General features: G+C 44.9%; 1 protein-coding gene and 2 long non-coding RNA genes across 3 annotated transcripts; all 3 read right to left on the bottom strand.

The window, feature by feature from the left end:
* Nucleotides 1-2494: 2494 nt before the first annotated feature.
* LOC139433312 (uncharacterized) lies at nucleotides 2495-3451 on the bottom strand. Its single transcript, XR_011642836.1, has 3 exons — nucleotides 3229-3451; nucleotides 2782-2842; nucleotides 2495-2675 (listed from the first exon to the last, which is right to left on the bottom strand). It is a non-coding gene; the product is annotated as an uncharacterized lncRNA (long non-coding RNA).
* A 467-nt stretch (nucleotides 3452-3918) lies between these two features.
* Nucleotides 3919-8768, bottom strand: LOC139433311 (uncharacterized). The gene is made up of 2 exons (XR_011642835.1): nucleotides 6500-8768; nucleotides 3919-6411 (listed from the first exon to the last, which is right to left on the bottom strand). It is a non-coding gene; the product is annotated as an uncharacterized lncRNA (long non-coding RNA).
* A 972-nt stretch (nucleotides 8769-9740) lies between these two features.
* LOC117441606 (low-density lipoprotein receptor-related protein 6-like) lies at nucleotides 9741-12112 on the bottom strand. The gene is made up of 3 exons (XM_034077671.1): nucleotides 11977-12112; nucleotides 10708-10805; nucleotides 9741-9990 (listed from the first exon to the last, which is right to left on the bottom strand). The coding sequence occupies exons 1-3, from the start codon at nucleotides 12103-12105 to the stop codon at nucleotides 9741-9743; spliced, it is 477 nt and encodes a 158-aa protein (XP_033933562.1). The 5' UTR covers nucleotides 12106-12112.
* Between the last annotated feature and the right edge of the window lie 63 nt (nucleotides 12113-12175).

Here is a 12175-nt window from a genome sequence, read left to right as displayed (position 1 = left end):
AAATTGTGAATGCAGAATTAAAAATACTATGTAACTGGTTTGCAGTTAATAAATGATCCCTTAATGTGGCCAAAACAAATTACATGTTATCCAATACAAAGTCTGAGAGTAGAAATGACTGCATGATACGGATTTGCAATACAGAGATAGAAAAAGTTGGAGCATGTACATTTTTAGGACTCATTGTTGACGAAAAACTCAATTGGAAGCACTATATAAATGATGTACAGACTAAACTGTCAAAAACAATAGGTATTTTGTATCATACTAAGAACATTCTTGAAGAAAATATACTCTTTATAACAGTCTATTTCTCCCTTACCTTTAATACTGCTCCGAAATATGAGGAAACACGTACTCAACAAATCTACAAAAAATAATAACATCCCAAAAAAAAGTATTACAAATAGTCTGTGGTGTTGGTAAATATGAACACACAACTCCCATATTTAAAAAAACTCAATCTATTAAAATGTGTTGAGATAGTACAGCTTAAAACAGTACTGATTATGCGCAACATTTTCCATAACAAAATGCCTAATAACATTCAAAAGCAGTTCCAAACCACAGCGTGAACATATGAATGTAAAAAAAGTCACTTGAAAATAAGTGTTCACAATGTTTATATGCAATTATGCATATATTATTATTATTATTATTCATTTGCCAAGTGCATGTGTACATATGTATATTTTTATTTCCAAAAAAAGATAGACCTGTCTGTCTGCACATGCTATTGACATGTGCAGAAAATGACCCTATATCTAGTTTTCGTATATACATATATATATATATATATATATGCATTTATTGTTTTCCTGCCCTAACTTTTATTTAATGTTTTTCGGATGAATATAAAAAAGAAAAATATTAAAAAAAAAAAAAAAATACTTTCAGCTTGGGGGCCCCCTAGTGACCGCGGGGGCCCTATGCCCCCGCATAGTCCGCATATAAGAGGAAACGGCCCTGCGTGCATTTATCTAACAGGTTCGTTTTCCACTGACCTTATTTCCAGCTATTTTCCTAAATCCTCTGGAGAAATCCCGTTGCTTTCTGTCGAGGGAAACCGAGCTGAGCTTACTTCCGGGTTTTAGGACATGTCACTGCAACACTAAGTTGATGCGATTTGATTGGATTGTGAGGCTTGGCATGGCCCTGACCAGAGCTATTTAATAGAAGAGTTACGACACCGGAAGTCCAAAAACGGTTATCGTCACGTGGTTCATGTAGACGAGGGATCGTTCCCCGGAAGTTCATGGCGGGCGATGTGAATGCATTGATAACAGGAGATAGAACTACGATGTTTGGTAATTATTAGTGAATAAAGGTTTTGATTTGCAATATTTATACAACAAATCGATATGTGTTTGTATTTACATCAATATGTTTTAAAAAATAAAATCGAATTTGCTAATATTAAGTGATAATATTAGGATTAGTGTGAACAACTAGTTTACATGTTACTAACAGTGCCTTGGTTAAAGAGCCTGTTGCTGTTTATTTATAGCTTTGAATTCTTTCAACCCAATATTATCTTCTTAAACTTGTATGGTAGTCAGGAGCATCACTTTCTAATGTGTATTGATACATTTAGAGAGGGGATCTAAAGTCATGCTTTAAAATTCAGATTGGATTCATTTCTACCATTTTCTTAAATCCATGGTAGTTTCAGTAATCCCCTGGTAACTGAGGACACAAGTTATCTAAATGACTAATGTCGTCTTTATGGCTTTCAGAAAGGACAGGAGACCGACAGGATATGATGATGATGATGATGTTAAATGTGTTGCTTTAGGAACATCCATTGCAAATACATGGAATTCAATAAACATAGAAGAGCATATCATGCAGTTTGTCGGTGCCTTTTCCTCCGTGTTGTCCTGGTGTGCTGTGCTGCCTCCTCGTCGCCACCATGGTTTGCTGTGCTGCCTCCTAGTCGCCACCATGGTGTGCTGTGCTGCCTCCTAGTCTCCACCATGGTTTGCTGTGCTGCCTCCTAGTTGCCACCATGGTTTGCTGTGCTGCCTCCTAGTTGCCACCATGGTTTGCTGTGCTGCCTCCTAGTCTCCACCATGGTGTGCTGTGCTGCCTCCTAGTTGCCACCATGGTTTGCTGTGCTGCCTGGGGATGCTCACATCGCTCCGAGAAAGGAGTACGAATGTACGGCTTCCCCACTGACACAGAGCGGAGGAAAAAATGGCTGGCTCAAGTCAGCAGGAGCAATTTCACGACCAACAGCAACAAAATATGTGATTTATATACAAACACTGCATTTGCACTTTTTCACAAAACGAAAACCACACCATTGGGAAAGCTTGATGTTTTGTTTAATACAAAAAAACAGGGAAAGGCTTGAAAAACACAGAGTTGAGACTCAGGGTGCAGGGTGAGGGTCTCAGGGTGCAGGGTGAGGGTCTCAGGGTGCAGGGTGAGGGTCTCAGTGCAGGGTGAGGGTCTCAGTGCAGGGTGAGGGTCTCAGTGCAGGGTGAGGGTCTCAGGGTGCAGGGTCTCAGGGTGCAGGGTGAGGGTCTCAGTGCAGGGTGAGGGTCTCAGGGTGCAGGGTGAGGGTCTCAGGGTGCAGGGTGAGGGTCTCAGTGCAGGGTGAGGGTCTCAGTGCAGGGTGAGGGTCTCAGTGCAGGTATTCAGGCTCCATTGAACCCCCTCTGGTTCTTGTGCTGAGAGAGGGAGCAACAGACAGGAGAAAGGGTTACACACACAGCACACCTATTGCTTTGGGGAGATAACGTGTTTACTTATATAAAACAGTAGTATTAAACTTACCTTGTGTTTTCACTCTCACTTAAGTCCCGCTCCCTTTGCCATCAATCCAGAATCAGCTGGGCTGCAACATTATACAGACAGGTAATAATCAACAGAATCACAAGGACACAATATGGCTCTGCTAAAAACACTCACTCTTACACGCACCAAAGTTATATTTATCTAATATTTAACTCCCTCCACCCCCGCATACAATCCCGTTTAGAAGCCCCTCTTCTCTAATTCAACATGTTGGACGAAATGACATAGAGAGAACGGAATTTACAATTAAAAGGCTGTTCAACGTGTGTTGCTAACTTGCTTCGGTATGCTAGCTTAATCTGTTATCTGTAAACGTTCCTTAAATCTACTAATTTAGGGATAATCCACTGACATCCTTTAATACACATGTTCATTTGAATCAGATGTACTGATAATATCCGCAATATACATCTTTAAACTTCTTACCTTTAAAAGTCCGTCACGAACGGTGTATTATGCAGCAACTCCACAGCTCTGCCAGCCTTGGCGCTAACTTCCGGGGAACGATTGAGAGGCTCCACGATCCGCCATTGCTGTAAAAAAGTGGTCCATTGGAGTGAACGGAGATGTCGTAACTCTTCTATTAAATGGCTCTGGCCCTGACTAATCACAGGTTGGCAGGGGGCATGACGTGAGCCTTGTCTGATTGGTCAATCCCTCCATTTTTTTCACCAAGGGAAGCCAGTTTCTGCTGGCCTTCTCTCGCATCAGAGAGTGCAATCTACTGTTCCACCATAACATGTAGAGGGGCGCTGTTTCACTCTTTGTAAAATACTCAATGAGAATGGGGGAGAGACGGGCCGGCAGCAACACACAGCACAGAATTACCGAAACTAAACGAAGTGTTTTTATTTCTTTATTAAAATTATAACTACAACCCGAAAAAACAGAGGAAGCCGGGCTTCCCTCGGCCTCCGGGAGAAAACACCACTGGCTCTGAGGGGTGCTACGGGAGCTGCAAACACACCCGTTTTTCTACAGGTGAGACAGGACAGGTTATATGAGTTATGTTTCAGTGACTGTATAGATATGGGTCTGTTATCTATATGATGATGCGTAATGGTTACTCTATGGAGGCCCTGGTGTGCCATAAAGATGAATAATGACACAGACTCGTTTTTAAAAGTTCACTCACTTTATATTTAACAAAAGAAAAAGAGTCAGCGTTTGATACAGAAGGCTGCATGAAACATCGCCGTATAAAAACGTACAGTCAGTGGAAATTAAACGTAAAAAGCACCATGAGAGCAAAAAAAATAAACAACAACAACTTCTGTTTTCATGTCCGAGCTCCTCCGATAAAACAAAAGTGCTTCTTAGACAAAAAAATGATCAAACTTTTTACATTTTCCTACTTTCTTTGACCTTTTTTAACAACGTCCGTCTCGACAATACGAGACGTCCAAAGCTAGCCCGAACTCGGAGAAGGAGAAAACGGTTTTAGTGTTTTTTTCTATTCATTTAAAGGTTAGCGTTTTAATGTAAATATTATAAAAGGCTGGGTATCAAAACAAAAGAATGGTATTTGAAGTCGTCTTCGATAAAAAAATGTAACAAATAAAAGGGAAAAAATGCAAACATTTTAACAATAAAATCACAAATTGACGACTTTCTTTCCACATGAATTTGACCACTTTAATTGCCAGAGAAGATCCTTATTGTTCTTCTTTAATTTAAGTTTGTCTTGTATTAACATGTTCGTAATAAGTGTTCAGATTTAATAAAAAAATATATATATCAAACGTACAGAGAAAAAAATAAAAAGTCGATACCCATCCCTTTAAAGATCAGAAATTATCGTTTTAAACGTTCCCATTTCCCACCTTTAGTTTAAAAATCTTTATTTCTCGTTAATTCGTTACATTTCTCCGTTTCCCCGAGTCGGCCATCTTGGTTTTGATTCGCTCTAAACCAATCAAAAACGTCCTTTTATCAACTTTTACTGTGAGGTTTGAACCAGAAACTAAGATAAGATCCTGTAAAGTGCAGAAGTCAGAGGATGAGAACGTCTCCAGAACTAAATGTGTTTCAGTTTGATGTAAGAAGGTACCGTACGCCCACAGCTCATCTTCAGAGACGCCTTCTGATCAATTAGTGTCAAAAGACGTAACTCTACGGCGGCAGTTATGAAGCAAACATTCGTAGCTACGTAATTTGGGCATTTTTCAAACCCTAGACGACATGTTTCTGCCAAGTTAAAAAAGAAAAACGCAAAAATGTGCTTTCGAATGAAAAGCTTTTGCACCAAATATCTTAAAAATGGCCTAAAATTATTCCCTTTTTAATATTAAATACTAAGAATGAAGAGCTGGGACTCGAAAGTGAGTATTTATATAGATATGTAGTTCTTGTTTCATGTGAATGACCAAAAGGAGTTAAAACTAAATTCAGTTTTGATAATTTTTTCCCCCAAAAATCTACAAAACAAACGAAATTAGTTTTTCAAAATATTAAACTTGTTTTTGTTTCGTAGATTTGTTATTTGCGACACGCGGCTCGAAACATCAACACTTAACGTCATCACACAGTTAATTTCATATAAAATGTTCACACAATGTAATCCTCTAAGATTAAGTATTTTTAGAAATGCACTTAAAATTGGGGGAAAATGTACTGAAAAAACTCAATTAAAAGTGTCTCGTGAAGACTGAAGATGATGATGATGATGATGATGATGATGATGAAACATTGAGATTGTCAGATTCATGCTGGTGTTATTTTTTAAAACTAAAAACATCTCGACGATTAAACTCTCCAAAAATATATTTCTGGTCGTCACGAGAAGCCGATTCACGCAAAGCAAAGATACGACAGTTAACGATTGATCCTCCCGTGGTCCCAACGTCTGCCTCCGTCAAAGATCAAAGATATTATTTTGGCACAGAAACCTGGATATGTTCTGAGATTGTCGCCGAACGTTTGGAGTGAGACTCTGTAGAAAAATATAATGAGGCAATATAAAAAACGACGGAATGAAAAGTACTGCGATGGATAGATTTACAATGATTTCTCTATATAGCTTATAAATACGATATCTACACAATATGTGGTACAAAAATACTATATAGCATTTAGTGGGCACTGGATTTCCTCTGTGTGTGTGTGTGTGTGTGTTTATAACGTACAAAACAAATACAAATAAAAATGGGACTGTCAGGCACAAGGTCGTGTTCACGGGGAAACAGGAAAGGGTACGCACTCGTGGAGTAACACGTACGTTTTGGTATTTAATCCCGTCTGAACTTCATGCTGATTGGAGGAGTCATGTGACGTCTGATTTTGAACATTTAGCGTCTTTGTTTTTAAGTGTTCGTACGGAGGCCCTTTAGTGAACAAAACATTAATAATAATTACTGCGCCAATTGATTTTCTTTACATTTAGCAGGAGCTTTGTTCCTCCGAACCCGTTCTGGAATTCATTCAAGAGCAACAAGTGATTTCTCCACAAAAACGAGTCGATTGTCTTCTTTGAGTTTTGTCCCCTCAGGGCCTCCGTAGGTTACATCTCGTTAGTGTTACTGCTTCCTGATTGATCACATGACTGTTTCTTCTGGTGATTTTTGACATCAGATCACCTGTCTGTCTGTCACCTGTCAGTCACCTGTCTGTCTGTCAGTCACCTGTCTGTCTGTCTCTCACCTGTCTGTCTGTCTCTCACCTGTCTGTCTGTCTGTCTGTCTGTCTGTCAGTCAGTCACCTGTCTGTCTGTCAGTCACCTGTCTGTCTGTCTGTCTGTCTGTCTGTCTCTCACCTGTCTGTCTGTCACCTGTCAGTCACCTGTCTGTCTGTCAGTCACCTGTCAGTCACCTGTCTGTCTGTCTGTCACCTGTCTGTCTGTCTGTCTCTCACCTCTCTGTCTGTCTGTCTGTCTGTCTGTCTGTCTGTCACCTGTCAGTCACCTGTCTGTCTGTCTCTCACCTGTCTGTCTGTCTGTCTGTCTGTCTGTCAGTCAGTCACCTGTCTGTCTGTCTGTCTGTCTGTCAGTCAGTCACCTGTCTGTCTGTCAGTCACCTGTCTGTCTGTCTGTCTGTCTGTCTGTCTGTCAGTCAGTCACCTGTCTCTCACCTGTCTGTCTGTCACCTGTCTGTCTGTCTGTCACCTGTCTGTCTGTCTGTCTCTCACCTGTCTGTCTGTCTGTCTGTCTGTCTCTCACCTGTCTGTCTGTCTGTCTGTCTGTCTGTCAGTCAGTCACCTGTCTCTCACCTGTCTGTCTGTCACCTGTCTGTCTGTCTGTCACCTGTCTGTCTGTCTGTCTGTCTCTCACCTGTCTGTCTGTCTGTCTGTCTGTCTCTCACCTGTCTGTCTGTCTGTCTGTCTGTCTGTCTGTCACCTGTCTGTCTGTCACCTGTCTGTCTGTCACCTGTCTGTCTGTCACCTGTCTGTCTGTCACCTGTCTGTCTGTCACCTGTCTCTCACCTGTCTGTCTGTAACCTGTCTGTCAGTCACCTGTCTGTCTGTAACCTGTCTGTCTGTCACCTGTCTGTCTGTCACCTGTCTGTCAGTCACCTGTCTGTCAGTCACCTGTCTGTCAGTCACCTGTCTGTCAGTCACCTGTCTCTCACCTGTCTGTCTGTCACCTGTCTCTCACCTGTCTGTCAGTCACCTGTCTGTCTGTCTGTCTCTCACCTGTCTGTCTGTCACCTGTCTCTCACCTGTCTGTCAGTCACCTGTCTGTCTGTCACCTGTCTGTCTGTCTGTCTCTCACCTGCCTGTCTGTCACCTGTCAGTCACCTGTCAGTCACCTGTCTGTCACCTGTCTGTCAGTCACCTGTCTCTCACCTGTCTGTCTGCCTGTCTGTCACCTGTCAGTCACCTGTCAGTCACCTGTCTCTCACCTGTCTGTCAGTCACCTGTCAGTCACCTGTCAGTCACCTGTCTGTCTGTCTGTCACCTGTCTCTCACCTGTCTGTCAGTCACCTGTCAGTCACCTGTCTGTCACCTGTCTGTCAGTCACCTGTCTCTCACCTGTCTGTCTGTCACCTGTCAGTCACCTGTCTGTCAGTCACCTGTCTCTCACCTGTCTGTCAGTCACATGTCTCTCAGTCACCTGTCTCTCAGTCACCTGTCTGTCTGTCTGTCACATGTCTCTCACCTGTCTGTCTGTCTGTCTGTCTGTCTCTCACCTGTCTGTCAGTCACCTGTCTCTCACCTGTCTGTCAGTCACATGTCTCTCACCTGTCTGTCTGTCACCTGTCTGTCTGTCTGTCTCTCACCTGTCTGTCACCTGTCTCTCAGTCACCTGTCTCTCAGTCACCTGTCTGTCTGTCTGTCACATGTCTCTCACCTGTCTGTCTCTCACCTGTCTGTCAGTCACCTGTCTGTCTGTCTGTCTGTCTGTCTCTCACCTGTCTGTCACCTGTCTCTCAGTCACCTGTCTGTCTGTCTGTCACATGTCTCTCACCTGTCTGTCAGTCACCTGTCTGTCTCTCACCTGTCTGTCAGTCACCTGTCTGTCTGTCTGTCTGTCTGTCTCTCACCTGTCTGTCACCTGTCTCTCAGTCACCTGTCTGTCTGTCTGTCACATGTCTCTCACATGTCTCTCACCTGTCTGTCAGTCACCTGTCTGTCACCTGTCTGTCTGTCAGTCACATGTCAGTCACCTGTCTGTCTGTCAGTCACATGTCAGTCACCTGTCTGTCTGTCAGTCACATGTCTCTCACCTGTCTCTCAGTCACCTGTCTGTCCTTCTGCCTGTCTCTCTCCCTCTTTAAGGCGTAATGTATATTCGTGACGATTTGAATAATAAAACCTTTTTTTGTCTTTTAAAAATGTTTTTTTACAAAGTGTCTGAATACAAAGCTCTCAGTTCGTCAGCGACTGTATATAAGAAAATATATAAATATGTAACTTTTTTCTCTTTTCAATGTACAAATGCTCCTCTCGTCGCCTGCAGCCTCATATTATGAACAATTGATATTTACAGGGTAGGGAGGGGGGGAAGAGGTGCATTGTGGGATCAGGATGAGTGTGTGCATGGCGAGGGGGGGAGGGGGGGAAGAGGTGCATTGTGGGATCAGGATGAGTGTGTGCATGGCGAGGGGGGGAGGGGGGGAAGAGGTGCATTGTGGGATCAGGATGAGTGTGTGCATGGCGAGGGGGGAGGGGGGGAAGAGGTGCATTGTGGGATCAGGATGAGTGTGTGCATGGCGAGGGGGGAGGGGGGGAAGAGGTGCATTGTGGGATCAGGATGAGTGTGTGCATGGCGAGGGGGGGAGGGGGGGAAGAGGTGCATTGTGGGATCAGGATGAGTGTGTGCATGGCGAGGGGGGAGGGGGGGAAGAGGTGCATTGTGGGATCAGGATGAGTGTGTGAATGGCGAGGGGGGAGGGGGGGAAGAGGTGCATTGTGGGATCAGGATGAGTGTGTGCATGGCGAGGGGGGGGGGGGGGGAAGAGGTGCATTGTGGGATCAGGATGAGTGTGTGCATGGCGAGGGGGGAGGGGGGGAAGAGGTGCATTGTGGGATCAGGATGAGTGTGTGCATGGCGAGGGGGGGAGGGGGGGGAAGAGGTGCATTGTGGGATCAGGATGAGTGTGTGCATGGCGAGGGGGGGAGGGGGGGAAGAGGTGCATTGTGGGATCAGGATGAGTGTGTGCATGGCGAGGGGGGGAGGGGGGGAAGAGGTGCATTTTCTCTATTTGTTCCCGCTTCTTTTTGTCGCCCTGGTTCCCGTCGCACCCGGCACTGACTTCGAGTGACCGGTTAATAACGGTCCGTCTCATCTCGTCCCGGCGGGCTCTCCCTCTTTAAGGCGTAACGTATATTAAGGTGGATTCTTTTAATAATAAAACCTTTTTTTGTGCTATTTACAGTAAAAACAGGTGCATTGTGGGTTGTTTTTCAGGACGAGTGTGTGCAGGGGAAGAGGTGCATTGTGGGATCAGGAAGAGTCTGTGCATGGCGAGGGGGGGGGTGGGTACAGGTGGTTGTAGCTCCTCTCAGTGAAGGGGGAGGGGGGGCAGCTGTCCTCCGCAGACAGGTACTGGCTGCGGGGGGTGGGCGGGGGGGGGGAGGGGCTCCGAGTCGTAGTTCAGGTCGCTGCCGTAGCCTTTAGCTCCTCCTACGCTAGCTCCCCCGTTAGCGTGTAGCATCGGGGGCCGGCGGGCGGGGGTGCAGTCGCTGTCGCAGACGTCCGTGCTGCAGGGGGTCGTCGGGGGGGCGAAGTGACGGTAGGAGTAGGGTCTGTAGCTGGGAGAGGAGACACGTTGTTATGACAGACTAATGATAGCAGAACATCAATGGAAGAATTATAATAATATAAACAACAATAATAATTTAAAACATTCCTCCAAATGTTTGTTTATTTCTATTTTCACAAACTACGTACAACTGAGATCTCAAATATAAGAGTTTAAATCCCAGAGTGTGTATACTGTATATACTGTATTTACTGTGTATACTGTGTACACTGTGTATACTGTATTTACTGTGTATACTGTATATACTGTGTACACTGTGTACACTGTATTTACTGTGTATACTGTATATACTGTGTACACTGTGTACACTGTGTATACTGTATTTACTGTGTATACTGTGTATACTGTGTTTACTGTATTTACTGTGTACACTGTGTATACTGTATATACTGTATTTACTGTGTATACTGTGTACACTGTGTACACTGTATTTACTGTGTATACTGTATTTACTGTGTATACTGTGTACACTGTGTACACTGTGTACACTGTATTTACTGTGTACACTGTGTACACTGTGTATACTGTGTACACTGTGTACACTGTATTTACTGTGTACACTGTGTACACTGTGTATACTGTGTACACTGTGTACACTGTATTTACTGTGTACACTGTGTACACAGTAAATACAGTGTACACAGTGTACACAGTGTACACTGTGTACACTGTGTACACTGTTTGTATCCAGGCGGGCTGTGGTCACCTGTAGGAGCGGTGTGTGGAGGGGCTGTTGGAGGAATACCCAAACTCCATGGTGTACTGCGAGCGGACCGTAGCTGGAGAGGGGGGAGGGTTCAGGATCTGAAACACACACATACACAAATATAAATATCTACACGTCATTATATCTAAACATAGTGAATATATATATATGCGAGTTAACCCTCTCCTGAAGAAACCCACTCTCAACCCGTCTGACGTTATAAACCACAGGCCTGTCTCTCTCCTCCCGTTCCTGTCTTTAGACACCTCTCCTGCTCTCTCCATCAGAACCACCTTCTGGATCCGCTCCAGTCTGGTTTCAAGGCAGGTCACTCCACAGAAACTGGCCTCCTTGCTGTCACTGAGGAACTGCACACTAAGCAGCCTCCCTCTCCTCTGTCCTCATCCTGTTGGACCTGTCTGCTGCATTCCACACGGTGAACCATCAGATCCTCCTTCACTCTCCAAGAACTTGGAGTTTCAGGCTCTGCACTTTCCCTCCTCACCTCATTCCTCAAAGACCGCACCTACAGGGTTACTTGGAGAGGGTCCGAGTCCGACCCTTGTCAATTAACTACAGGGGTCCCTCAGGGCTCTGTTCTCGGTCCCCTCGTCTTCTCCTTGTACACAAACGCGCTCGGATCTGTCATTAGCCCGCATGGTTTTTCATCCCACTGCTACGCTGACGACACCCAATGAATCCTTCCTGAATGTTCCCACCCCGCTCCTCCGCTCCCTCCACTGGCTTCCGGTAACTGCTAGAATCCACTTCCAGACCCTGGTGCTTGCGTACCATGCTGCGAATGGATCTGGCCCTTCCTGCATCCAGGACATGGTTAAACCGTGCACCCCAGCACGTGCACTCCGCTCTGCATCAGCCAGACGACTCGCTGCACCCTCGCTGCGAGGGGGACCCAAGTTCCCATCAGCAGGAACACGTGGGTTTGCTGTCCTGGCTCCAAGATGGTGGAACGAGCTCCCACTTGACATCAGGACAGCAGAAAGCTCACACACCTTCCAGACTGAGACTCATCTCCTTCGACTCCACCTCGAGGATAGAACTGCTAACAAAGCACTTATATACTAACAAAGGACTGGCTCCTCTAAAGCCAGTTGAGTAGCACTTGAAATACTTGTCTCTATGAAGCCTGATGTACTTTATGATTCTGTTTTCTTCAAGCTTGTGTCGTCCTGGTCGAACGCACTTATTCTAAGTCGCTCTGGATAAAAGCCTCGGCTAAATGCGATGTGATGTAATGTGCCGTCTCACCGGGGGGAAGTAGGTCCCCTTGGTGCTGGAGGAGCTGCTGGACGAGGCTCCGGTGACGTGAGCTCGGTCGTACGGAGGACCTCCTCCCATTATACTGAGAGAGCCAATCACTGACTTCCCTCTGGACATACCTGAGAGAGAGAGAGAGGTGAGTGAGACAACAGAAGTATACAAGTTCACTTGAGAGAGAGAGAGAGAG

Source organism: Pseudochaenichthys georgianus, unplaced genomic scaffold (assembly GCF_902827115.2).
Source record: "Pseudochaenichthys georgianus unplaced genomic scaffold, fPseGeo1.2 scaffold_1824_arrow_ctg1, whole genome shotgun sequence".
Taxonomy (NCBI): domain Eukaryota; kingdom Metazoa; phylum Chordata; class Actinopteri; order Perciformes; family Channichthyidae; genus Pseudochaenichthys; species Pseudochaenichthys georgianus.
The sequence above is the reverse complement of the archived record's forward strand: the minus strand, read 5'-3'. Positions and strand labels throughout refer to the sequence as shown.

Bases quoted from the DNA above. Each gene is read 5' to 3' on its own strand.
- LOC117441606 (XM_034077671.1), bottom strand. From the start codon at position 12,105: ATGTCCAGAGGGAAGTCAGTGATTGGCTCTCTCAGTATAATGGGAGGA. The intron at 10,806-11,976 runs GTGAGACGGCAC...TGTGTGTTTCAG, and splicing joins AGGGGACCTACTTCCCCCCG to ATCCTGAACCCTCCCCCCTC. The intron at 9,991-10,707 runs GTGACCACAGCC...CTCCTCTCCCAG, and splicing joins TCCACACACCGCTCCTACAG to CTACAGACCCTACTCCTACC.